The 26,874-nt window shown below is 36.8% G+C and overlaps 1 protein-coding gene across 2 annotated transcripts in view; it reads right to left on the bottom strand.

Annotated features, from left to right (window-relative positions):
- Positions 1–26,874, bottom strand: part of LOC127881601 (uncharacterized) — a 132,770-nt gene that overhangs the window by 11,216 nt on the left and 94,680 nt on the right. For both annotated transcript variants that reach the window (XM_052429605.1, XM_052429606.1), the window contains exons 16-19: positions 17,381–17,476; positions 8,621–8,812; positions 7,001–7,058; positions 1,613–1,751 (exon numbers count right to left, since the gene is read on the bottom strand). In XM_052429605.1, the coding sequence (XP_052285565.1) occupies positions 1,613–1,751; positions 7,001–7,058; positions 8,621–8,812; positions 17,381–17,476 (485 nt within the window). The remainder of the gene's footprint in view (positions 1–1,612; positions 1,752–7,000; positions 7,059–8,620; positions 8,813–17,380; positions 17,477–26,874) is intronic.

Genomic DNA, 26,874 nt, shown 5'->3' with positions numbered 1-26,874 from the left:
GCTATCAACACAGTCATGAGTAGACCGCAGACAATAGCATTCACTAATTGAAAGACTGGTCAAAACTTCCATGCCCCATAAACAAACTTGTTTTATTCAAACTTCAATATGTAATATGGTAACATCATTGCGTATCTGTATCAGCTAAAAACAAGAGCACCGCATAACGGGTGCCACGCTTGGCTACGGGTGCAGTTTTGAACAAGAAACCGTCAGAGACGGGTGATGCTCCCCAAAGGTTTTTTTTGTCACAATATTGCACAATATTACTATAAATTCAGATAAAAGGAAACGTCTTGAGGGCACAGTAGTTGGGGGGACAAGAATTTTTTCATAGAAAATTTCAAAGGGCCTTAACTCTGTGAAAAATCATCTAACCAGAACCCGCTGATAAAATGCACATCTCTTTGTGGTGAAGCTTCCCATAAAGTTTCATTGAATTCCAGTCATTAGTTGCGCAGAAATAGCCCGGACAAGAATTGCACTATATGTACAGTTAATGGAAAATTTCAAAGGACCATTACTCTGTGAAAAATCATCCGACCAGAACCGGCTGATAATATGCACATCTCCTCTTGGTAGTGAAGCTTCCCATAAAGTTTCATTGAATTCCTGTCATTAATTGCTGAGAAATAGCCCAGACAAAAATTGTGCACGAAGTGACGGACACACGGACGGACAGACGAAGCGGCGTCTATATGCTCCCCCCAAAATTTTTGGGGGGAGCATAATAAATGAAAGCTTGTCAGATTTTTTTTTTTTTTTTAAGAGGTCACAGTGACCTTGACCTTTGACCTAGTGACCCCAAAATGGGTGTGGCGTGTAGAACTCATCAAGGTGCATCTACATTTGAAGTTTCAATGTTGTAGGTGTAAGCACTTTGATTTCAGAGCCAATGTTAAGGTTTTAGCACGATGCAGACGACGGACATCAGACGGCGGACAACACGACGAGCTGGCTATGACAATACCTCGGATTTTCTCGGAAAATACCTAGCTAAAAACAAGAATGAGAAAGCATACAAAATAAATAACATAACAAATAACATCAATTATAAGAGATTTTTCTCTTAAATCAGAGGCCATTCATCCCAATCCACTTTCACAAAAAACAAACATCTGGATTTCCTTAAAACACATTTTACCCCATAATTTATAATCCCAATGCTATTTAAATGGAAAAAAAACAACAACACTACTTTCCCGCAAAACAAGGGCAAAAGAGCTCCTTATCATTCCCATGCTATTTAAATGCTAAAAACTCACCCCAAAGATAAGGACAAAAGAGCCCCATTCCCAACAGGCGAAAATCACAAAAAAATCACAACAGGCGAAAAACTAAGGTCCTTCACATCACACTGACCCCATTATCACTTTCCCCCAAAAAGGGCAAAAGACCTCGATCCCCAATACATGTAGATGAAAAAAGCATTGGACAAACTAAACCGTAACTTACCATGACCCTGGTACCATCCACCTCTCTGACACGTGCTTTAAATGCAAAAAACAAAAATTTCCCCCCAAAAATGAGCCCTGTCCCCAGTAGGTGAAAAGCACTGTGAACAAGCTAAGACCCTTCACATGACACTGGCCTTGACCCTCATGACACTGACCCTGACTTTGGAATCATCGACCTCTATGACACGTGCCCGGTACCACTGTCGGTCTTGTGAGAACCTCGCCGCCACAATCTCCCCTAGAGCTCGCAGGAACTCGCTGCCTCCACTGCTAGCTCTCTTGCTGTACTCAACACTGCAATGAAAGAGGTTTTGTTTGAGCCCTGTTGACCCCTGCTCTGGGAAAACAGGGCTAAATGCATTTGCGTAAAGTGCCATCCCAGATTAGCCTGTGCAGTCTGCACTTTTATTGTATTTAACCCTTTACCACTTAGATACGTATTTTGACGTCTTTGTAGTCCCTTAGAAAGTGACATTTAATGTAAGACCTTTCTTACTAGATTTAAGTTTTTAAGGCTTCATTTCCATCCCTGAGTAACTGATGAGCAGCAAACAGTAAAAACCAGAACAGACTGCGAGTTACTCGCAGGATGTTCTGGTTTTATGCTCTTTGCACATAGCCATTTTCACTTTGCCTCTAAGTGGGAAAGGGTTAACGTAAATAGGAAGTCTTTTCTTAGCAAAAATCAAGTTTAGGCTGAAAGTGTCATCTCTGATTAGCCTGTGCACTCTGATTAGCCTGTGCAAACTGTTAGGCCAATCTGGGCCAACACTTTACGCACATGCATATAACCAGGTCTTCACAGAACGCTGCTCATTAGCACAAAAGTAATGCCAACACATAATCCCTCCTGGGTTAATAGTTCGTTTATTTATCATTATGTGTGCATATACTAATGCCAGTAACTGCCAATTGATCTACTTCAATAAAAAAACAGGGAAGAATGGCTGTTGATTTAATTGAATGATTATCCCCATCCACATGTCCAATTTATGTGGCTCGGCCTGAAACTAAATGTGAAATCCTCTAATTTGTAGTCCATGGCCCGTACTCACCTGCCTATGCTTAGACTAAGTCTAAACATAAAGAATATTTTTACAACTTTAATATTCTAAAACGACTTGATAGTCAAGTCTAGCATGGCAGTTAGCACCTCTAACCCTTTGCATGCTGGGAAATTTGTCGTCTGCTTAAATGTCGTCTGCTTGATTTCTAAAATTAGCATTTTCTTCGATTTTTTTCAAAGAATACTATCAGAATAGCAAACAGTTTGGATCCTGATGAGACGCCATGTTCTGTGGCGTCTCATCTGGATCCAAACTGTTTGCAAAGGCCTTCAAAATTCGGTTCCAGCGCTGAAAGGGTTAATAATACTCATTCTTTGTAAAGAATATTATGCTAATGATGTAAGCATCAATTTCAGTCTGTATATATGCAGACGCTGAGGTATTTGTTATTGAGTCTAAGACGTCTAAGACATCATGAAAGATATTGTGAAAATGGGTTCAGTGCTTTGCAAACAAAGCTAACAAGCCTGTTCGAAGTTAAGGTTTGCAGCCTATAGTATACCCTACCTATCTTTAAAAAACTGTAACATCATTATTATTTGTTTGGCCTACATTTTTTGTTGATTTCATAGGTTGACAGATCCACAACTTTAACACTTCACCACTTAGATATGTAACTAACTGTTTACCACTTAGATACGTATTCAACCCTTTAACACTTAGATATATATTTTGACGCATTTGTAGTCTCTTAGAAAGTTGCATTTAATTTTAGACCTTTCTTACTAGATTCAAGTTTTTAAGGCTTCATTTCCAACCCTTAGATACTGATGAGCAGCAAACAACATAAAACCTGAACAGACTGTAAGATACTCTCTATTCTGGCTTTATGCTGTTTGCACATATCTATTTTCTTTTTGCTTTTAAGTGGGAAAGGGTTAAACAAAAACACATTGGAAAATAAGCTACACAAATTAATATTTTAATCTAAAATCATTAATCCAAAAATCGTAGTATCTACAAACAAGAAATGTGTTTGTCAGAAACACTATGTCTCCTTTTGCGCCGCTTTGATTTTTAAACATTTATTTTTTACCTATGACCTTGACCTTTCACCACTCAAAATGTGCAGCTCCATGAGATACACATGAATGCCAAATATCAAGTTGCTATCTTCAATATTGCAAAAGTTATGGCAAATGTTAAAGTTTGACGCAAACAAACACACAAACACACAAACAAACAAACACACAAACCAACAGACAGGGCAAAAACAATATGTCCCCCACTATAAGTGGTGGGGGACATAAAAATATTTTTTTCAAAAACAATTAAATTTCATGAAGACTACTATAAATGATTTTACAGTATCAAAATGATAAAATTTGATTAATATTGTTAAATGAACACAGAAGAAACTAATTGGACCATTCTAAAAGAAGATCATCCAAAGAGCATTCCTGTGAAGTTTGGTGTAAATCTACAAATGGCAAAGGACTGTTTGTTATTGGAATGAAAATGGACGGAAGTAACGGTAATTGGAAGGTTTACATACAAATTAGCCTTTCTCTAGGAAAATGGGGCTTAATACATGTGCATTAAGTGTTGTCCCTGATTAGCCTATGAAGTCTGCACAGGCTTCAATATGCTAATAATGTTAAGACTTCATAGGCTAATCTGGTACGACACTAAACGCACATGCATTATGCCCTCAAAGCCAGACTGAATTACATTGTAAAGTGCCAGCTTGAGACCCATTTGCAAGGCCACAAAATTTTGATAATGTTGTAATTATAACAAGTTAATTACTTAAACTAAACAAGTCTTTATAAGTATGCAATGTTTACTGTTAAGGGGAAACAAGTCAGGATTACATTTTAAATATACATTGTAGTGAGCATTACAACTGATGGATTGCATGATTTCTCAAATAAATCAACAACAAAACACTTCAGTGAAAACTCCCACATCATTTAAACATACCAGAATATTGAAACTGTTGAACTGCAAGATGCATGATAATAATATCATTAATGAAACATGGAAATAGTGATTTGATTGCAGAGTTAACTGCATCTGATAACATTCTTTAAACATCAAAGCATGATGAGGGGATATAGTCTTATTTTCATATCCATGAAATTCAGATATTGTCTACAAAGCAGAGTATACAATCCTTTCATGCAATGCAGTTCTGCATTTCAATGCAGACAGCAGCTATGCTCATCTTTAGCCTCAGGTGTGTAATTTCAATTCAATCCATAATGAATAAAACATTCAATATTTAATACTCACAAGCACTTGCCTAACGACACCCACTTGTTCAGGTAATGGGCTCTGATTTATTTCAAGATTCTCTCATCCAGTAACAAACTTCATGCAGTGAGGTAATTAAATGAGCATGTAAATTCCAACCATTCTTAATTATGCACAACACCAGCTTGGCAGGAATTCTTGAAGTTTCTTGGCAAATTTTTTAAACAGTAACCAAACAGGCCATGTTTAACAAAAATTAGGCATGATTTGGCAGAGCCATATGTGGAGATCTGGGCTATAGCTCGAATGTGGTTAAATTGTGCAACAGTAGGGTAAAATGTGTCAACACCATGTGTGACCTTTGACCTTTGAAGGACCTTGGGGTCAAGGTTAATGAATAGATTTGGTCTTGTTTAATTAAGAAATATTTGGTACATGTCAATGAATAGATATTTTGTGGTCAATCTCAATCAATGAAGTGGCACTGGGATAAGATAAAGCATGAATGCGTTCAGAAAAGACATATTTCCCAGTCTAGAGAGCTATAACTTGTAACTAATTACGCCCGTTTAAAGGTGTGGATAATATTGATCATAAAAGGATGTATTAATTTGATGTACAAATGAGGGTAAAGGAAAATAATAGAGACAACATTAAACAAAATAAGGCAATTCAACAAGTTCAACAACATTTAAAATATAAATGAGCCGTGCTCTGTGAAAAGGGGGTTTAATGCATGTGCGTAAAGTATTAGCCTGTGCAGTCCGCAGGGACAACACTTTCCGTCTAAACTGGATTTTTGCTAAGAAGAGACTTTGTTTAAACAGAAAATATCATAAAAGCGGAAAGTGTCGTCCCTGATTAGCCTGTGTGGACTGCACAAGCTAATCTCAGACGACACTTTACGCACATGCATTAAACCCTCTTTTCAAAGAGCACGGCCAAAATATAATTAAGGTCTGCAGGTACCCTGCCTACATACAACATGTCAGCTCAAAACCTCCATCTAATTACAAATTTTTTAGCAGAAACAGTTTTTATTTTTAAGTAGCAGTTACCTTGAACTTGATCAGACTGGCAAATATTTAATTCCCAAGCTATGTCAGAAATTGAGATAATTCATAAATGTTGGCACATTCTGGCTGGTTATTGAATTTAGTTTAGATATTACGCCCATAAACATTGAAAGCAGACAAGCTTTATTAGGCCAGTGTTTATACAATTCAAGGGCCATAATGCTGAAGTGCTTTGGGCAATATGGCTGGTTGTCCAACATCACTTAAATATTATGCCCTCTAACATTATCACCAAGTTTCATGATGATCTGATTTTAACTTTTCAAAAGACTTTGTTCCTCTGGACACAGCCGCACACTGACTGCTGCAGATGTTCACATAACAGGCCCCATTTTTTATGAGATTATAGCTACAATTAATTTATGCACTCATTTTAGCTACCATTACATGACCTTGTAGCCCATGTGGTGACCAATGATAACAAATCACATAAGCATAAAATGCCAATGTTTAATGAACATGTATGACAAGATTTATTCCTATGACCCTTATGTGTGAAATATTGTCAAGCAACTGCCTGTGTTCAAAATACTCGAAATCCTGTTAACCTTTATTTAAAACCTAATTATTTTAGCTCAATTGCATTTAAAGAACTAACTTCTCAATTGAAACACTCTGGAGTCCATTTCCTGGGACTAGAAACAATACTTGGTGAATACGGCGTAGACCTAAAGAAGGAGACCACAGTGAGGATGGTACCCGTGATCTCCCAGTCGCTAGGCGGACACCATATCCACGACGCCATGGCGACCTTAACCTTTGAGTTTTCAAAGACATCAAATCATTTTATAGCCTATGGTCTCGTTTCTCATTTGAAGTCATCGCACAGATAAAATCTAATGCGAAAATGATCCTCCAGCCTCTTGCTTAATTGGCTTAAACAAGGTAAAACAAGGCTGTATATTGTCCATATGAGACTAAATCCGAGAAAACGTTAATCCATGTGCGTAAAAAGCTGTCCCAGATTAGCCTGTGAAGTTCGCCTAGGCTAATCTGGGATGACACTTTCCCAATGAACTTGATTTTCTTTCAGTAGAGACTTTGACCTTTAAACAAATATTGCCATGAAAGCAGAAAGTGTTGTCCCTGATTAGCCTGTGCAGACTGCACAGGCTAATCTGAGACAAAACTTTACACATATGCATTTAGTCCGTTTTGCCGAGAGACAAGCTCACATGTAAGCAACAGAATTCCAGATTCTTACTTGAGAGCGTCCTGTAGATCATCTAGCGTCTCATCACAGTCTTGTTGGTCAAACACGCCTGAAAATACACAATGACAGTTAAATCTTAACAATAACAAATGCTTTGATGATCATTATGACTGTAAATTATAGTCATTTCCATATAAATATATATATAACAGTTCAATATGTAAATAGGGGTCAATTAACATTGCCACATGTGAATTCGGGTCCATATAACATTGATATAAGTAAACACAGGTCCATTTGACATAGCCGCATGTAAATATGGGTCTATATTACATATCGTTTTTATAAATAGTAACAAAATGATGTTGCAAGCGGGACATTATTTGTTTCTGGCGGAAAAATATAAATTATATCTGCCCTCTTAGCCGGGCCTATTTTTTATACATGAAAATAATCGGATCACGCGGTTTCAGCTGAACAAAATGGTGTCCACATTCAGTCTTATAGCCAACGGTGATCAATAAAATTAAACCACATCTCAACAAAAGAATCGAATTTAATTAATGACACATAGCACACAATTTTGATAATACAAATATTGGTTGAAACTGAAACTCTTCTGTACATTTGATTGATACCTCTATTTAAGCTTTAACAGGATTCATCAAACAGCAACACGACAAGACAACTTTAATACGCTGCTTATATAATAAATAAAATAACAACGATGTGCTATTTCATTTTCTATATTGAGTTTAAATGACACTTATTTAAAGGATTGTATCTAATGTTAAATGATGTCACCAAAAACACGATTTACAACATAGAATGCATAGTTTGAGAGATTACAATTATTTTATTCCTATCGAAGCTTAAAATTATGCATGAAAAACACACTTCATAGCTTAAAAAATATTTAATAAAACCCCTCCACTTCCAAATTGTTGTCCCTAAAATCCAGAGAGTCTTGCTAAAACTGGTTTCATCACAGAAAATTACGTCACATGAGAAACATCATTAATTGCATAATCAATTTAATGGAAATAAAAGTACAGAAAGCTGGTTCTGTTATCAATTTTAGTGAAGAAACACAATAGGAAGATTTGTAATATAAACGAGAAGAAACGACAGAGCTGGGCCGGACATCTATAATCAGCCCTGGCAGCATGCCAATTATATACATCCCGCCAAGCTCTGCGAGTGTTATTGTCTAAATATACAACATGTAACATTGCCACTTGTTAATATGGGTCCATATAAGATTGCCTGATGTGAATACATACAATATTCCAACATGACTGAATAATCCTTTTAAAATTGCTGCATGTGAATCATCATACACATTACATTGTCGCATATAGATATGGGTCCATGACCTAGTATCATGAACATACTTAAGTCAATATTCTGACTCAAATTTGAGTGTTTTCCCAATTTTTGAAGTTACTTGGGCCATCATGCTCAATAATAAAAGCTTTCGTGAGTTTTGAATTAAGCTCAACACTGACTTTGAGGAAGAATATAAGCATATTCTTATAGCTGAAATAGTTTGTGAGCAGACTCACATTCAACATACTCAGCTGAGTGGATACTCAAATCTTGTCTTTTGAGTCAAGCAAAAAAAACACGAAAGATTCTGATACTGGGTTCACATAACCTTTCTGCACTCACTCTTGGATTTTTTTGAGGAGGACTCCGAGTCCAGGTTGTCAAGAGACTTGACGCCCATGGGCAGGAGGCTGTAGAAGCGTGCTGGGGTGAGGATGGTGGAGATCTCCATGGCAACCCAGCTGCCCGGGGCGGGAATCAGGCCTTCCTGGTTGTCACAGATCGCGTACGCCTCGCCACGCATCACTGGCTCCGCTAGAAAAAGAAGGTACTACAACAATCAATATGAGTTTTTATGTTAAAACGCAATATAAAAACTAATTTCATGAATCAAAGGGTATTTTACGCATCACTGGATCGAGAGAGAATGTTACAGGACTTCTTGAAATGAGTCTTCCACTTGGAAGATGAATAATTACAGGAATCCAGGTTAGGTTTTATGTCAAATAGTTCTGTACATGCTAATGTCTTTCCAAAAGGGTATTTCAACACTTGCTTGTTACAGGGCTTCTTGAAATGGGTCTTCCACTTGGAAGATGAATTATTAAAGAAATCCAGGTAAGGCTTTATGTCAAATAGTTCTGTACATGCTAATGTCTTGCCACAAGGGTATTTCAACCCTTGCTCTCTTTATCCAAAGTTTCTTCAAGGTTTGTCAATACAAACTAAAGTTATTTATCTGAAACAACCTATTTGCTGTGTTTCTATTTTAAGCAACATTGACCTTGACTTTGACACAGGCCCATAAATCAATCCATAGCTACCGTAATAACTCTATGTTTTCGGACACTTAAAAATAATTAATTTTTATCTTGTCCGAAAACTTAGATACGAAAAATATTCACAAAATACAGGTGTCCGAAAACTTAGAGTCGAAAATTGAAGTGTCCGAAAATAGCGTCAATTGTATCAATGACTACCGGTAATAGAACGCGCTTGTAAAATACCATGCCGTATAGTAAAAATTACAGTTATATATGTTTGCACTGCATTTTAAATAATTTTAAATGCTTAATTTATTTAACAGAAAGTTACAACAAGGTTGTACTTTGACCAACGAGTTCAGAAATGAGCATGTGATGTACCGATACTCACTAGTATGAACCTGTAATTAAAGCAATAAAAAAAAGCAAACTATGAATTCTTCGTTTGTTCATTTCCGATAGTTGTTGTCTAATACCTTCCATTGTTCGTAAAACATACAATAGGGTGCATCACACTTAGAAGCGTTTAGTATTTGTCAAAGTTATTTTACTGAGAAGGGGTCGTAACATTGCGGTAGATAATTGAACTGTTAATTGACACTACCCCTGGTAATTGTCATAACGCTTATGCTATCGGGCGAAACCATTGTTTAATACCGGTTTACAAGGTTATTTACCCAATAACGCAAATGTAATGGTCCGTTGCCCTCAGGCATGCACCTGCCATATTTGATGATGTTAATCTGGTTGTAAAACCCCATGATCGAAGTGTCATAAGATATCGAAAACAGGACCGAAATTTAGTAAAATAGGGCTGTAAAATATACTGTCCGAAAACTTAGAGACATTAATTATGGACGAAAACTCGTGTGTCCGAAAATTAAGAGTCACGGAAAATAATTATTTTTGCTAAAAACAGGGGTGTCCGAAAACTTAGAGTGTCCGAAAACATAGAGTAATTACGGTAATGTTTCATGTTAGCTACCTTTAACACAATTTGACTGCAATATCTCCATCAAAACTCCAGCTATTAAGCTGGAACTGTTTTCTATTTTTAGCTAAAGTGACTTGACCTTGACCAGTAATGCCCCAAATACAGTCCCACGCTTGGGTTTCAAGCAAGCTAGCTACTTGTATATGCAATGTTTCATCAAGATTGGTAACTGTCAACTAAATGAGCCTTGTTCTGAGAAAACTGGGCTTAATGCATGTGCGTAAAGTGTCATCCCAGATAAGCCTGTGCAGTCCACACAGGCTAATCAGGGACGACACTCTCCGTGTAAACTTGATTTGCGGTAAGGAGGGACTTCCTTAAAACTAAAAATACCATAAAAGCAGATTTGCCCATAACAAACTTTTTTTTACAGAAGGCTAGTTTTGGGACAAAGTTCTTGTGAAATAAAGTGTGAAATAAAGTTGATTTGATGGTCATTTTTATCCAGGATTTTCAAATTAGTACAAAGTCCTGGTTATTAGATTGGGGTATTTTTACAGACTGTGTCAAACAGGTGGTTTCCACCTAATACATTTGAGCAGCGTTCTGAGAAAACTGGGCTTAAGTCATGTGCGTAAAGTGTCATCCCAGATTAGCCTGTGCAGTCCGCACAGGCTAATCAGGGACAACACTTTCCGCTTTTATGGTAGTTTTAGTTTTAAGGAAGTCCCTCCTTACCACAAATCAAGTTTACGCGGAAAGTGTTGTCCCTGATTTGCCTGTGTGGACTGCACTGGCTAATCTGCGATGACACTTTACGAACATGCATTAAGCCCAGTTTTCTCAGAACAAGGCTCATTGAGTTAACAGTTACCAATCTTGAAGAAACATTGCATATACATGTAGCTAGCTTGCTTGAAACCCTAGCGTTGGACTGTATTTGGGGCATGTCTGGTCAAGGTCAAGTCACTTTAACTAAAAATAGAAAACAGTTCCAGCTTAATAGCTGGAGTTTTGATGGAGATATTGCAGTCAAATTGTGTTCAAGGTAGCCAACATGACCTTGCAGGTAATGAGACTAGTAGTTTGAGATTTTTGTTATTTACTATAAGTCTATTTCCATCATGTGACCCCACAGATAAGGCCAGTTTTGAGCATGATTTGAACAAACTTTGTACAGACGCACTACTGATGTTACATAACAACAAGAGGGCCAAGATGGCCCTAGTTCGCTCACCTGAGAGGAGTCGGTTTATTCAATCTTTACCAAATGTCAAACTTTACCTAGATAGTGTCCAGACAAACATCCTGGTCAAGTTTTTGAGTTGACCCCCATTACGAAACATCAAAATTTGCTTACAAAAATAAATATTATGACCAAGATTCATAAAATCTGAAACAAAATTGTGACCTCTAGGCCACAACAAATTGATGATGTGTTCTACAGATTTTAGCCAACCAGAAGTTGAGCGAGCGAGCGAAATAAAAATGTATTTATTTTTATTCGATTTTTTAAAAATCGCAGGCTAGCGAAAAGCAAAAAAAAATAAAAACAAGGGCTGTTTGTAAAACATGCATACCCCCCATATGGGCTCTCAGTTGTAGTGACAGCCATTTTGTAAATATGTTTTTTGTCACTGTGACCTTGACCTTTGACCTAGTGACCTGAAAATCAATAGGGGTCATCTGCGAGTCATGATCAATGTACCTATGAAGTTTCATGATCCTAGCCATAAGCTTTCTTGAGTTATCATCAGGAAACCATTTTACTATTTCGGGTCACTGTGACCTTGACCTTTGACCTAGTGACCTGAAAATCAATAGGGGTCATCTGCCAGTCGTGATCAATGTACGAATCAAGTTTCATGATCCTAGGCATAAGCTTTCTTAAGTTATCATCCGGAAACCATTTTACTATTTCGGGTCACAGTGACCTTGACCTTTGATCTAGTGACCTCAAAATCAATAGGGGTCATCTGCGAGTCATGATCAATGTACCTATCAAGTTTCATGATCCTAGGCATAAGCGTTCTTGAGTTATCATCCGGAAACCATTTTACTATTTCGGGTCACCGTGACCTTGACCTTTGATCTAGTGACCTGAAAATCAATAGGGGTCATCTGCTAGTCATGATCAATCTACCTATCAAGTTTCATGATCCTAGGCATAAGCGTTCTTGAGTTATCATCCGGAAACCATTTTACTATTTCGGGTCACCGTGACCTTGACCTTTGATCTAGTGACCTGAAAATCAATAGGGGTCATCTGCTAGTCATGATCAATCTACCTATCAAGTTTCATGATCCTAGGCATAAGCGTTCTTGAATTATCATCCGGAAACCATTGTACTATTTCGGGTCACCGTGACCTTGACCTTTGACCTAGTGACCTGAAAATCAATAGAGGTCAGCTGCTAGTCATGATCAATCTACCTATCAAGTTTCATGATCCTAGGCCTAAGCGTTCTTGAGTTATCATCCAAAAACCATTTTACTATTTCGGGTCACCGTGACCTTGACCTTTGACCTAGTGACCTCAAAATCAATAGGGGTCATCTGCGAGTCATGATCAATGTACCTATGAAGTTTCATGATCCTAGGCCCAAGCGTTCTTGAGTTATCGTCTGACAACCACCTGGTGGACGGACCGACAGACCGACCGACCGACCAACAGACCGACATGAGCAAAGCAATATACCCCTTCTTCTTCGAAGGGGGGCATAAAAATATTGTTTATATAAATTGATACTGATACTATATTTTAACATAGCACAATATTGGTCTAATTTGAGTGCAAAAAAGACTAGTATACATTCTAGTATAATGACAAGTACTATTATATATATTTATAACAATAGCAGTACAACAATAAGAGGGAACAATTTTTTAATCAAATCAATTTAAAAAAGCAAATTTTTGAATCGATATCCCCCGCCAATATACTTCTGGACACAAAAGTTTTCTGGACAGATGGACAACGCCAACGTGCATCATTCTCTTATCCATATATATACACTGTAACTCCAATATAACGCGGATGACGGGGTCCAAGCCACGCAACAGCGTTATAAACGGACAGCGTTATAAGTTTTGAGCTTATTAATTTAAGGGGGCTATAAAAACAGGTATAGTATAGCCTATAATATAGGTCCTGTCACTCTTGTGTATTGTCATGCTGTGTTGTCATCCGCAAATACATGCATATAAACCGAATCAAACGATAACAGTATACATACCGCTTGTCTAATGTGCACATTTATCCGATAATCCAATATAATTACAACATCACTTACGAACAATAATGTTAAACATTTATGACAAGAAATATGTTTACGAATTTCGTAAACAAAGTCATATGCCTACGCCATTTTTCAGAAAAATTAGTACAGTGCATTATGAGACACAGCTGGGTCATGCAAGTTGTGTATCGTGTTATTTCTTAAAAGTTGACCCAGCATTTGTAAAAATATTGCAAGACATATACATTTCCAGAAAGGAAATTCATTTCTACGTTGAATAAGACTGAGATCGTGAAAATAGCTGCAAAATTGATAAAGTAATGCCTGTTCAAAACGATGCACCCCGTTTTCGGATGATTTCGAGTTGGATACCTTGTAATATATATATTTGATAGTGAATTTTTTTTTCCAGAAAAGTTAATTTTTCGATATAATATGATTATTTATCATTCCAAATGATGTTTTCACTAATTAATATCATAGCCACACGCTAACCACCTGTGGCGTAAGCATGTAAATAAATCGTCAGGATTTTTAAATTTATTTTTCGTATACGTACTGAAACATTAAACACACACACAGATATTTTTATTTATCAAGCATGTGTAGCATATAATAAACGATAACACACTTACACAGCCATATAAGTTTATACAATAAAATACAATACGCGATAAATACAAAACATAAACAGGAAATCGTTTTAAATAACTTTAATTTTAATTTGATAATTATTCCGCTTGCACTTATTGATATTAGCACACCAAACCGCTCTGTTAGGGAATACATGTAATAAACACGGACTCGCGAGTTTTCACACCTTTATTGGCATTACACAACATAATAACACCAATTAGCTGTCAAGTGTCGTTAAACCTCTAATCGATTAAAATTATTTAATCGGACGGATAAAGCAATCAAACTGTGATCGCCGGCTTCTTTGAATTTTCTGAAAATACATGAAGTTGCATAACATGGATTTGAATCAGAAATGGAAGGTTGGAGAAAAAACGGGATCCAAGGACCCCCCGCGTTATATTGGATACAGCATTATAACGGACCGCACTATATTGGAGTTACAGTGTACTCATACCAAGCGTCAATTAAATCCGCCAAAGCACCTCCAAGATATGGCTAAGGACACAAAAGCGTTGGACGGAAGGACAGAAAAACGGACAGACGGACAACGCCAAAACAATATCCCTCCACCTATGGCGGGGGATAAAAAAACAACATAACTTTTCCAAGAAACATGCAATCACGAATGACTAAAATCAGCATTTGCTGTTAAATAAAATCCAGGATTTTTCATTTTCAATCACAACATGTCAACACTTATACATCATATGAACATAATTTTGCTTTGGTGTCATTTTCAAACCAAAACAAAGTAGGAATGGTTGAAGGCCTGAATGAGTTCACTTGACTTTTTGCGTTTTAACAAACTCCTTGGCGCCCCAAGTTTTTGCCTCTTTTCCAGAATGTCGACAAGACACAAAAATTGTTCTGACTATGGAATATTTTGAATACAAATTCGAACATATGCATCGTTGTCATCTAACAAACTGTCAGGAGTTCCACAGTGGATGCACACTGGCAGTAGGTAATGCCGACACTTGGCTGAGTAATAAGCTGTTTCCACCTTAGAGTTGCAGGTCGTGCATCTCCGAACATACAGGCAAGGTGCATCTTCTAACTGATCTACACAGAAAATACGACTGACATGTCTTGATGTTCTGCAAGTATTTCTCCTCCAAGAAAGAGAAATGTTATGGACCTTTTTCCCAAAATTAACAGTCATCATAATTCTCACTATTTCAACAGCAAAAAATCTGGTGTCTTTTATAAAGCTTACAAAAAAAATTCCAATGTAGTTTACCACAAATTTTTACCGCATTGACGCATCATGGTGATATTTCGCGTCCCTATGCAGATGCTGCTGCAAGGAACAAAGCATGGAAATCATCAGTAATGCAATGATTGCTTGCAACTGGCGGAAAAATTACGTTTTCCGTTATTTTTTTCCCTGAAACAACGAGGCAGACGGACGCCGCCATTCTTTATATACCATTAACCAATCAATATCAGAAAGCCTTATAACAGTCTATATCGTAAAATACGTAGGCTAAATTAAACTAAATCATTGAACGAATATGTGCAGAGCACACATTGTTGCTGGGGGCGCAAAATAAAAATAAATATATTTTTATTTGGTTTTAAGATTTTTAGGTGCCGGAAATCCAACGAACATGTAATCAATTTGTTGTGGCCCTAGAGTGTTTACAAGGATTTTGTATATTATAATGAAAATTTGAACAATCTAAGGGAAATAATTATGGCATTAATTAATTGATTTTGCTCATTATCAAACTTGACGGAGATCTTTCAGCAACTTTGAAAAAGAATGCTTGAGAAATGTGAATGCTAGAGTGTTTACGGACGGCGGACAAAGACCATTCCTAAAACCTCACCTGAGCAATCAGGTGAGCTAAAAAGTGTGTTTCACCGATCTGAGCCATTTTCCAACTTGTCCGAGAAATCAATTAAACCAATGTATTGACTCAGTTTCAGAATGATTAGGCAAAAAATGTGACTTCTAAAGTGTTTTAAAGGTTTCTCTCTAGTCACATAAGGAAAACTGCCCCACCCCCCTGGTGGCCATGTTTTTTTACCGATCGGGACCATTTGCAAACTCATCAGAGATATATATAAAACCAATCTTTTCACCAAGTTTCATGATGATTGGACAAAAATTGTGACTTCTAGAGTGTTTACAAGGTTTCTCTATAGCCAAATAAGGAAAACTGCCCCGCCCACTGGCGGCCATGTTTTTTTTTATCGGACCGAGACAATTTTTTAACTCAACCAACATATCATTTAGGCAAACATTTTGACCAAATTTCATGACAATTGGGCCAAAAATGTGACTTCTAGAGTGTTGAAATGTTTTCACATACATATAAAGAAAAATGCCCTGCCCACTGGCAACCATGTTTTTTCACCGATTTGGACCATTTTGGAACTCGTCTGAGATATCAATAAAACCAATGTTTTGACCATCTTTCATGATGATTGGGCAAAAATTGTGACTTCTAGAGAGTTTACAAGGTTTCTCTATAGCCAAATAAAGAAAACTGCCCCGCCCACTGGCGGCCATGTTTTTCAACGGACCGGAACCACTTTTGAACTCAAACAACATATCATTAAGGCAAACATTTTGACACAATAACATGAAGATTGGGCATGAAATGTGACTTCTACAGTGTTTACAAAGACCGGTCACAAAAGCTCACCTGAGCAATCAGGTGAGCTAAAAATTTCAAATCTCAGTGACTAGTGGTTTGAGAAAGGACAATATTTTTAAGTAATTTACTATATAAGTCTTTATAAATCAAGGGACCTATGGAGCATGGTCAGTGTTGACCCCACAAACATGGTTTAAACAGACTTAGTTTCCTAGGTCAATATTACTAAACTGCTCCCAAGTAACACTCGATACGTTATTGTCGGCTCGGGTACTACTTACATGTTCCCCAGGTACTCGTAGTTATACTTAAATGTACCCCGGGTAAGGAAAATATACTGAAATGTACCCGGGAATTCTAATGCCAAATTGGTCGATGTTGGCTTTTTTTCCAAATTAATTATCTTCATATTTAGTCAATATTCTGTTCAATGGCCTCTATATTATCGAAACTCGTGCTCAAAAATTATTTTGAAGATTTTTTTTATAGAGAATTGTGTTTTGTATTCCGTAGCGCGTTTTAAGACATCAGATTTTAGGCGGGAATAAATCTTGGGTAGAGTATAAATTGGCTGGGTACGTGTTAGTATATTTTCCACACCCAGGGTACATTTAAGTATACTTAAGAGTACCCGGGGTACAGGTAAGTAGTACCCGGGCTGATGATGACCAATCGAGCCCATTAAGTAACTGCAAATTCACCTGAGTTGGGATCAATGTGCCTGTATGGACATGCCTCCCCTCTATAACAATTCCGACCTCGACTGTAGAACTTGCAGATCCGATCATCACGAGCCTCTGAAAGTAGGTAAGACTTTACTCTGATAAATGTATTCTCAGTTGTTTTTTAACCCTTTACTGTTCAGATATGCAATTTGACTTGTTTGTAGTCCACTAGAAAATCAAATCAAATTAAAAACCTTTTTTAATAGAAACAAGTTTGAACGGCGTCATTTTCAACTGAAAAATACTGATGAGTAGCAAGAAGCATAAAACTTGAACAGATTGCCAATTTTTTGCAGGCTCTTCTGGTTTTATGCTGGTGGCATATAGTCATTTTCATTTTTCTTCTGAGCAAGAAAGGTTTTACTGTACTTTGCCCAAACAAAGAAAAGTAAATTTTTTAATCATCATCAGAGTTCCCTTCATGTTTTCTTGAATTGAGTAAAAAAGAAACTTTGGATTAACAGATCATGTTTCTTAAGTGAAATATGAGACCTATGAAATGTTAATTATGCTGACAACAATGAAAACACAAACAATTCAAACAATTAAAAAATTCAAGGGAATACTGAGAATTTTATTCCAGTATACCTTTGATGATGATAACAATAAGTGTATGCATCATGAGACTTTCAACAGTAAGGTTACAAACAAGCTGGGCTCTGTGAAAAGGGGGTTTAATGCATGTGCGTAAAGTGTCGTCCCAGATTAGACTGTGCAGTCCGCACTGGCTAATCAGGGACGACACTTTCTGCTTTTATTTATTTGTTCTTATAAAGGAAGACTGTTATTAATGAAAATCCAGTTTAGGCGGAAAGTGTCATCCCTGATTAGCCTGTGCGAACTGCACAGGCTAATATGGGACGACACTTTATGCACATGCATTAAACCCCCTTTTTACAAAGCTAGGCTCAAATAAATTTAAACCAATATAAAGCAACCATTGTTGGGACCTGGCCAAGTATCCATTTTCAGGGGTGTTCAGTTTATCAAGCTGAAGACAGAATGCAATATTCTTTCAATAGGAACAAACTGTTTAACATGTTTACTATTTACAAGCAGACAACATGATCTAGTTAACTCTGTTATTACTGTTTAAATTTGATTTACATTATTCAAACAGTATTCAACTATTTGCATAATGTTTTCAACTGTACATAATACAACTCAAATGCAGAATGTTTAAAATTGACAAACCGACAACTTGTAAAACGTCTGAAAATATGTATAATTGATACAATTTTGAAATCAAATTCAAAATTAGTAACTCATGCTGACATCTGTTTTCACCAGGAATCCCAATATTCAATATTCCAAGAGGTAAGTTTCTCACATAAATACAGAATCAGTAGGGCACTTTCACCAGGAATCACTTCAATATTCCAAGAGGCAAGTTTCTCACATAAATACAGAATCAGTAGGGCAATCAGAGGGCTCAAGTGTAACAACTGTTCATTCTCACATTTGTTGATTGAGATCTTTACTTCTAATATTCTGATGTTCAGTTTGAAAGAGGTAATGTCACTTTATACAATCATTACCAGAATATAACTGTCTTTCATGGAACAATCAAATTTTCACATAAAACCAGAAAAAGTATTACCACATAAATCCAATAAGTTGCACAGGAATTTTCAAACACGTTAACAACATGATATAGTCATAGCACATATTGCCACAAGTAATTCAAGAAAATACAAAAATAATAGTCTTTTCCATCCCAATAAAACACCTTCAAAGTGGTGCACTTTACCAAGGTGCAATCTAAAGATCAAAAGCTTTTAGTCAGTAGAGGTCTGTGTCTACATGGTGTCGTATTTGCCTCTTGAAACTGACAAAATCATCCATTAGCAGTAAGAAATTCTACCATTTCACAGCATACAAAGGTTCTTTCATTTTAAATTGGGCTGTGAAAGTATGTTTCTATTCATTTTAGGAAAAAAACAAGATGTGTTTGTGAAACACAATGTCCCCCTATATGACGTTTGACCTTGAAGGATGACCTTGACCTTGACCCTTCACCACTCAAAATGTGCAGCTCCTTGAGATACACACGCATTTCAAATATAAAATTGCTAGCTTCAATATTGCAGAAGTGACATTACATGAGCAATTTTGACCCATATATTTGACCTTGAAGGATGACCTTGACCTTTCACCACTCAAAATGTTCAGCTCCATGAGATACACATGCATGCCAAATATCAAGTTGCTATCTTCAGTATTGCAAAAGTATTCATAAAATAAGCGATTTGGGCCACATATATTTGACCTCTGACCTTGAAGGATGACCTTGACCTTGACCTTTTACCACTCAAAATGTGCAGCTCCATGAGATACACATGCATGCCAAATATCAAGTTGCTATCTTCAATATTGCAAAAGTTTTCATAAAATAAGCGATTTGGGCCACATATATTTGACCTCTGACCTTGAAGGATGACCTTGACCTTGACCTTTCACCACTCAAAATGTGCAGCTCCATGAGATACGCATGCATGCCAAATATAAAGTTGCTATCTTCAATATTGCAAAAGTATTCATAAAATGAGCGATTTTGGCCACATATATTTGACCTCTGACCTTGAAGGATGACCTTGACCTTTCACCACTCAAAATGTGCAGCTTCATGAGATACACATGCATGCCATATATCTATCTTCAATATAGCAAAAGTTATTGCAAAATGTTAAAGTTGGCGCAAACCAACCAACCAACCAACAGACCAACCAACAGACAGGTCAAAAACAATATGTCCCCCACTACTATAGTGGGGGACATAATAGTCTTTTACAGCATTACATTGCCTTATTTTAACACAATGAATTACCTAGTCAAATATCATTAATACCATAATCACATTCTAAATTTCTGTTATATTTCTTAAGATTTCCAGTCATTAGCGCCACCTAAGAAGTATTGTTGGCGTGTTAACCCATTTATGCCTAGCGTCTAGAAAAATGGCCTTGGCAAACAGCGTAGACTCAGATGATACGCCGCATCATGCGGCGTCTCATTAGGGTCTGCGATGTTTGCTTAAAGGAATTTCTGTAAGAAATATTCTTAATATAAAAATAAGTATACAAGACATCCCTAATTTTGGAAATAAATTGATCCAATTTAGAAGGATGGGAGAGTCCACTAGGCATAGATGGGTTAATTAATGCATCTCCAAACAAGAGGACCATGATGGCCCATAAGCACTCACCTGAGTGCAAATATTGACTTTATTTTATTTTAACAAACTTGACCCATATTCAAAGATAGCCTAAACATTGTCAAGAATGACATTCTTCTTTTTCTTTTCTTTTTTTATACCACATTTATATTATATTAAGCGCCCTTTTCATACCGTATGTACGTTCAAAGGCGCTTTACATTTTTTCCCTGATCACAGGTACCCATTTATACACCTGGGTGGAGAGGAGATGTGTGATAAATTTCTTGCTCAAGGAAATTCCAGTGGTCAGGACAGGATTCGAACCCAGGACCTCTCGATCCCTAAGCCAGCATCCTACTATTAGACCATCGCTCCCACATTCTGACAATGTTCAATCAAGATTGTGTCATAAATGTGGCTTTTAGAGTTGCCCTTTTTAGGTCTTGACCTAGTGACCTAGTTTTTTATATGCATGTAAAACACATTTGACCTTTGCGTAGCTATTGTCAAAAAAACATTTTTACCAAGTTTTATAAACATCGAGTCATAAATGTAGCTTCTAGAGTGCTAATATGGTTTATCTAAGGTTTAGCCTGTTACCCTAGTTTTTGAACTTTGTTACTCAGATCCAAACTTTGCCTAGATATCTTCAAGACAACAAACGGACAAAGTTTCATCCAAATTGATTGTGACTTCTATAGTGGTAACAAGTTTTTTTTTTAAAGATATTTTTTTTATAATATGGGTGTTATTGAGAATTAATATCATTTTTTGACCAGGTGATATTTTTTTTGCATGTGACCCAGATTAAAACTTGTGCTATTATCAAGATGACAATTCTAATAAAGTTTTATCATGATTGAGCCATTCTGATGATGTGGCTTCCAGCATGGTAACAAGTTTTTTTTTAAAAGATTGCACCTAGATTTTGGATGCATATGACTAGATTTTACCTTGACTTAGATCAGGTCGAGATAAATTTTCTTACAAATTTCATCAAGTTTATTCTTCATTGAGATTAAAAACATGTTATGTGTACTTAATTGATTTGGTGTCATAGTTAATTATAATGATATATATGATTGATAAAATTTTAATAAATTTGTGTTAACATCATTAGATTATGCCTAGAAAATATTATAAAAAGTGATTGTTATAATCATAAACAACACAAAGTTTATGATGACACACAATCGGTCATAAAACTATAATGTTAACATTCACCAACAATGATGATGAATATTGTTTTTTTTATTTTCAAGGAAATGTAAATAATTCAATTATCTTTTTAATGATAAAAACTCAGTAAAAACAGATTTTTTGGTAATTCCTAATAAAACAAGAGCACCGCCTTGCGGGTGCAGACCGCTCATCTATTTTCTTTTTAAAGGTGAAGGGACTCTCATTTTCAATCACAAAGGAGGGAGGAGTGGAGTGAAGAGGGGTGTATAGTGTGGGGTTGTGGACATTTATTACATTATCTTCCAAAAAAGCGAAAAAAAAAAAAAAAAAAAAAAAATCGGGGGGGGGGGGGGGGGGGGGGGGGGTTTGGGTGCGATGGTTGGACGGTATTTCAAACATAACCGTTTTAAAAAAAATGGGGGGGGGGGGTATAGTGTGAGGGTGTGGTGGTCATTTGTGAGATTATCTTAAAAAAAAAAAAAAAAAAAAATCAAAAAAAAAAATTGGGGGGGGGGAGGGGGGGGAGGGCACGGGGGATGGTTTGGGTGAAGTCTATTGTGGTTTGTCAGGTAAGAGTAGTTTCATCAAAGTATCAATCAAATCTAATCAAAAATAAAGAAGTTATGGCAATTTTAGCAAAATTTAATAATATGACCTTGAGAGTCAAGGTCATTCAAAGGTCAAAGTAAAATTCAAGTTGCCAGGTACAGTAACCTCATGATAGCATGTAAGTATTTGAAGTTTGAAAGCAATAGCCTTGATACTTCGAGTGGATCGAAACACAAAATTTAACCATATATTAAAAGTTACTAAGTCAAAAAAGGGCCATAATTCCGTAACAATGACAACCAGAGTTATGCAACTTGTCCTTTTACTGTACCCTTATGATAGTTTGTGAGTGTTCCAAGTATGAAAGCAATATCTATGATACTTTAGGGGTAAAGTGGACCAAAACATAAATCTTAACCAAATTTTCAATTTTCTAAGTATAAAGGGCCCATAATTCCGTCCAAATGCCAGTCAGAGTTACATAACTTTGCCTGCACCGTCCCCTTATGATAGTTCATAAATCTTGCAAGTATGAAAGCAATAGCTTTGATACTGTAGGAATAAAGTGGACCTAAACACAAAACTTAATCAAATTTTCAATTTTCTAAGTATAAAAAGGGCACATAATTCTGTCAAAATGCCAGTCAGAGTTACATTACTTTGCCTGCACAGTCCCCTTATGATAGTTAGTAAGTGTTGCAAGTATGAAAGCAATAGCTTTGATGCTTAAGGAATAAAATGGACCTAAACACAAAACTTAACCAAAATTGTCAATTTTCTAAGTATAAAAAGGGCACATAATTCTGTCAAAATGCATGCCAGAGTTATCTAACTTTGCCTGCCCAGTCCCCTCATGATAGTAAGTAAGTGTACCAAGTTTGAATGCAATAGCATTGATACTTACTGAGAAAAGTGGAACTAAACGCAAAACTTAACCAAAATTTTCAATTTTTTAAGTATAAAAAGGGCACATAATTCTGTCAAAATGCACGCCAGAGTTATCTAACTTTGCCTGCCCAGTCCCCTCATGATAGTAAGTAAGTGTACCAAGTTTGAATGCAATAGAATTGATACTTTCTGAGAAAAGTGGACCTAAACGCAAAATTTAACCGGACGCCGACGCCAACGCCAACGCCGACGCCGACGCCAAGGTGATGACAATAGCTCATAATTTTTTTTCAAAAAATAGATGAGCTAAAAACTGTTAAAAAATTATCAAAGGTATTTAAATGCACGTCATAAAGTGCAATTTCTGTGCAACCTTTTCACATGATTTTCATTTCCAATCGATGTCTGTGTGGTAATGTCACCAAGTTTGCCTGCCTTTAATTACAGAGGCATTTTAGTTTATTAACTTGTGACAAGAAAAACGCATCAATCAACACCAGTGTATCGACATGAAAATTTTGTGACGCCATCGTGTTAGAAAATTATTAAGATATCATTTAATAACGTTGTCGAAGTAATATCGCAGCATTTTTGTATAGCTTAGGTTTATATTACAGTGATTTTACATTTTACAACCAATCAATAGATTTCTGCTTGCAATCTTTAGAAAACTCCTTAAGCGACCGTCCACATAACAGTGGAAACATGACTTCATTGTTGCTTCATTAGCCCAGGAATACTGATGCAAACATGGATGATTAAGACAACATGGAGAACGTCCCTAGCCTGATGCTAACATGTGATTTACATTAACTTCACACACGCAGAAGATGTGGTATAAAAGGAAATTACCGGCATCAAAGTATGGGAACTAACGTTCACTTCTGTCCAAAACCCTTAATTAGTTTTAAAATTAACTGAGTAGAAATAATCTTTCTATTTTGAGTAACGCCTATCCTAGATTCCAAGCAATTGGATTGCAATTTCAAACATGGTCTAAAAATATTATGTTGAATCATTATATGAATCTTAAATAATAAACCTATAATAATAATCGTGATATTAAGCAGAAAGTGTCTGTACCAATCAAGGCCTCTCTATAAAAGGGCCTAGTATAATATACATAAGTTAAATATGGCATTTAAGAAGCTTCCACAATCCATTACTGCATATCCATTAAAGTTGAAACATGAAAACATTCAGAAAAGAAACAAAATACAACGGAGCTTACCAATTATGATTATAATTAGCTTCTTCATTGCTTACAAATTAAAGCACATCTAATTTCAAAGCAAAAACATAGCAAAACATTCCACTTGCCAATATTTTTTTTAATTATTATGTCAACCATTTTTTGCTTTCAGTAATTTGTTAGAAACATGTTTGATTGTGTTCATATATCTTTGTATATGCTGCAAATCATGTTCAAGTTATATTATGAAAGTAAACCAAAAGATTCAAAACAAGAGCTGTCACCATAGGATGACATATGCCCCCGAAAAACGCTCTTTTAAAACCTAAACACAGATTTCGGAACCTAAACGCGAACCCTTAGTTCAAGGTCATGGTGAAAGGGGTCAAAATGTGTGTGCGTATGGAAAGGCCTTGTCCATATACACATGCATACCAAATATGAAGGTTACATCTGAAGCCACATAGAAGTTATGAGCATTTTTCGAAACCTAAACGCAAAGTGTGACAGACTTTCAGACAGACAGACTGACAAATGCTGCAAATCATGTTCAAGTTATATTATGAAAGTAAACCAAAAGATTCAAAACAAGAGCTGTCACCATAGGATGACATATGCCCCCGAAAAACGCTCTTTCAAAACCTAAACGCAGATTTCGGAACCTAAACGCGAACCCTTAGTTCAAGGTCATGGTGAAAGGGGTCAAAATGTGTGTGCGTATGGAAAGGCCTTGTCCATATACACATGCATACCAAATATGAAGGTTACATCTGAAGCCACATAGAAGTTATGAGCATTTTTCGAAACCTAAACGCTAAGTGTGACAGACTTTCAGACAAACAGACTGACGGAAATGCGATCACTATATGCCCACCTTCAGGGGAATACAAATATAGACTTTGACTTATAGACCTACTCAGTCAAACATAGACTGTGACTTATAGACCAACTCTATCAACATAGACTGTGAATAATAGACCAACACAATCAACATAGACTATTACTTATATAACAAGGGCTGTTTGTAAAACATGCATGCCCCCCATATGGGCTCTCCGTTGTAGTGAGAGCCATTGTGTGAATATGTTTTTTGTCACTGTGACCTTGACCTTTGACCTAGTGACCTGAAAATCAATAGGGGTCATCTGCCAGTCATGATCAATGTACCTATGAAGTTTCATGATCCTAGCCATAAGCATTCTTGAGTTATCATCCGGACACCATTTTACTATTTCGGGTCACCGTGACCTTGACCTTTGACCTAGTGCCCTGAAAATCAATAGGGGTCATCTGCGAGTCATGATCAATCTACCTATCAAGTTTCATGATCCTAGGAATAAGCGTTCTTCAGTTATCATCCGGAAACCATTTTACTATTTCGGGTCATCGTGACCTTGACCTTTGACCTAGTGACCTGAAAATCAATAGGGGTCATCTGCGAGTCCTGATCAATCAACCTATCAAGTTTCATGATCCTAGGCCTAAGCGTTCTTGAGTTATCATCCGGAAACCATTTTACTATTTCGGGTCACTGTGACCTTGACCTTTGACCTAGTGACCTGAAAATCAATAGGGGTCATCTGCGAGTCATGATCAATCTACCTATCAAGTTTCATGATCCTAGGCCTAAGCGTTCTTGAGTTATTATCCGGAAACCATTTTACTATTTCGGGTCACCGTGACCTTGACCTTTGACCTAGTGATCATCTGCGAGTCAAGATCAATGTACCTATGAAGTTTCATGATCCTAGGCCCAAGCGTTCTTGAGTTATCGTCTGACAACCACCTGGTGGACGGACCGACAGACCGACCAACCGACCGACAGACCGACATGAGCAAAGCAATATACCCCCTCTTCTTCGAAGGGGGGCATAATTAGTCAACATGAACTGTGACTAAAAGACCAGCTCAGTCAACATAAGCTGTGACTAATAGACCAAGTCAGTCAATATAGACTGTGACTAATAGACCAACAAAGTCAACATTGACTGTCACTAATAGACAAGCTCAGTCAACATAGACTGTGACTAATAGACCAAGTCAGTCAATCGAGGGGTGAATGGAAGACTGTTGTAACTCATATTAAATAAAGAAGGAGATATGACAGTTTTCCGTTCAGCCCTCGCATTATAGACTGTGACTAATAGACCAACTAAGTCAACATAGAATGTGACTAAAAGACCAGCTCAGTCAACATATGCTGTGACTAATAGACCAAGTCAGTCAATAAAGACTGTGACTAATAGACCAACTAAGTCAACATAGAGTGTCACTAATAGACCAACTCAGTCAACATAGACCGTGAGAAATAGACCAAGTCAGTGAATATAGACTGTGACTAATAGACCAACTAAGTCAATATAGACTGTGACTAATAGACCAGCTCAGTTAACATACACTGTGACTAATAGACCAGCTCAGTCAACATATACTATGACTAACAGACCAGTTCAGTCAACATAGACTGTGACTTATAGACCAAGTCAATAAACATAGACTGTG

This window comes from Dreissena polymorpha, chromosome 5, assembly GCF_020536995.1.
Source record: "Dreissena polymorpha isolate Duluth1 chromosome 5, UMN_Dpol_1.0, whole genome shotgun sequence".
NCBI classification, from domain to species: Eukaryota; Metazoa; Mollusca; class Bivalvia; order Myida; family Dreissenidae; genus Dreissena; species Dreissena polymorpha.
Note: the sequence above shows the minus strand (reverse complement) of the source record. Positions and strands in the feature narration are given on the sequence as shown.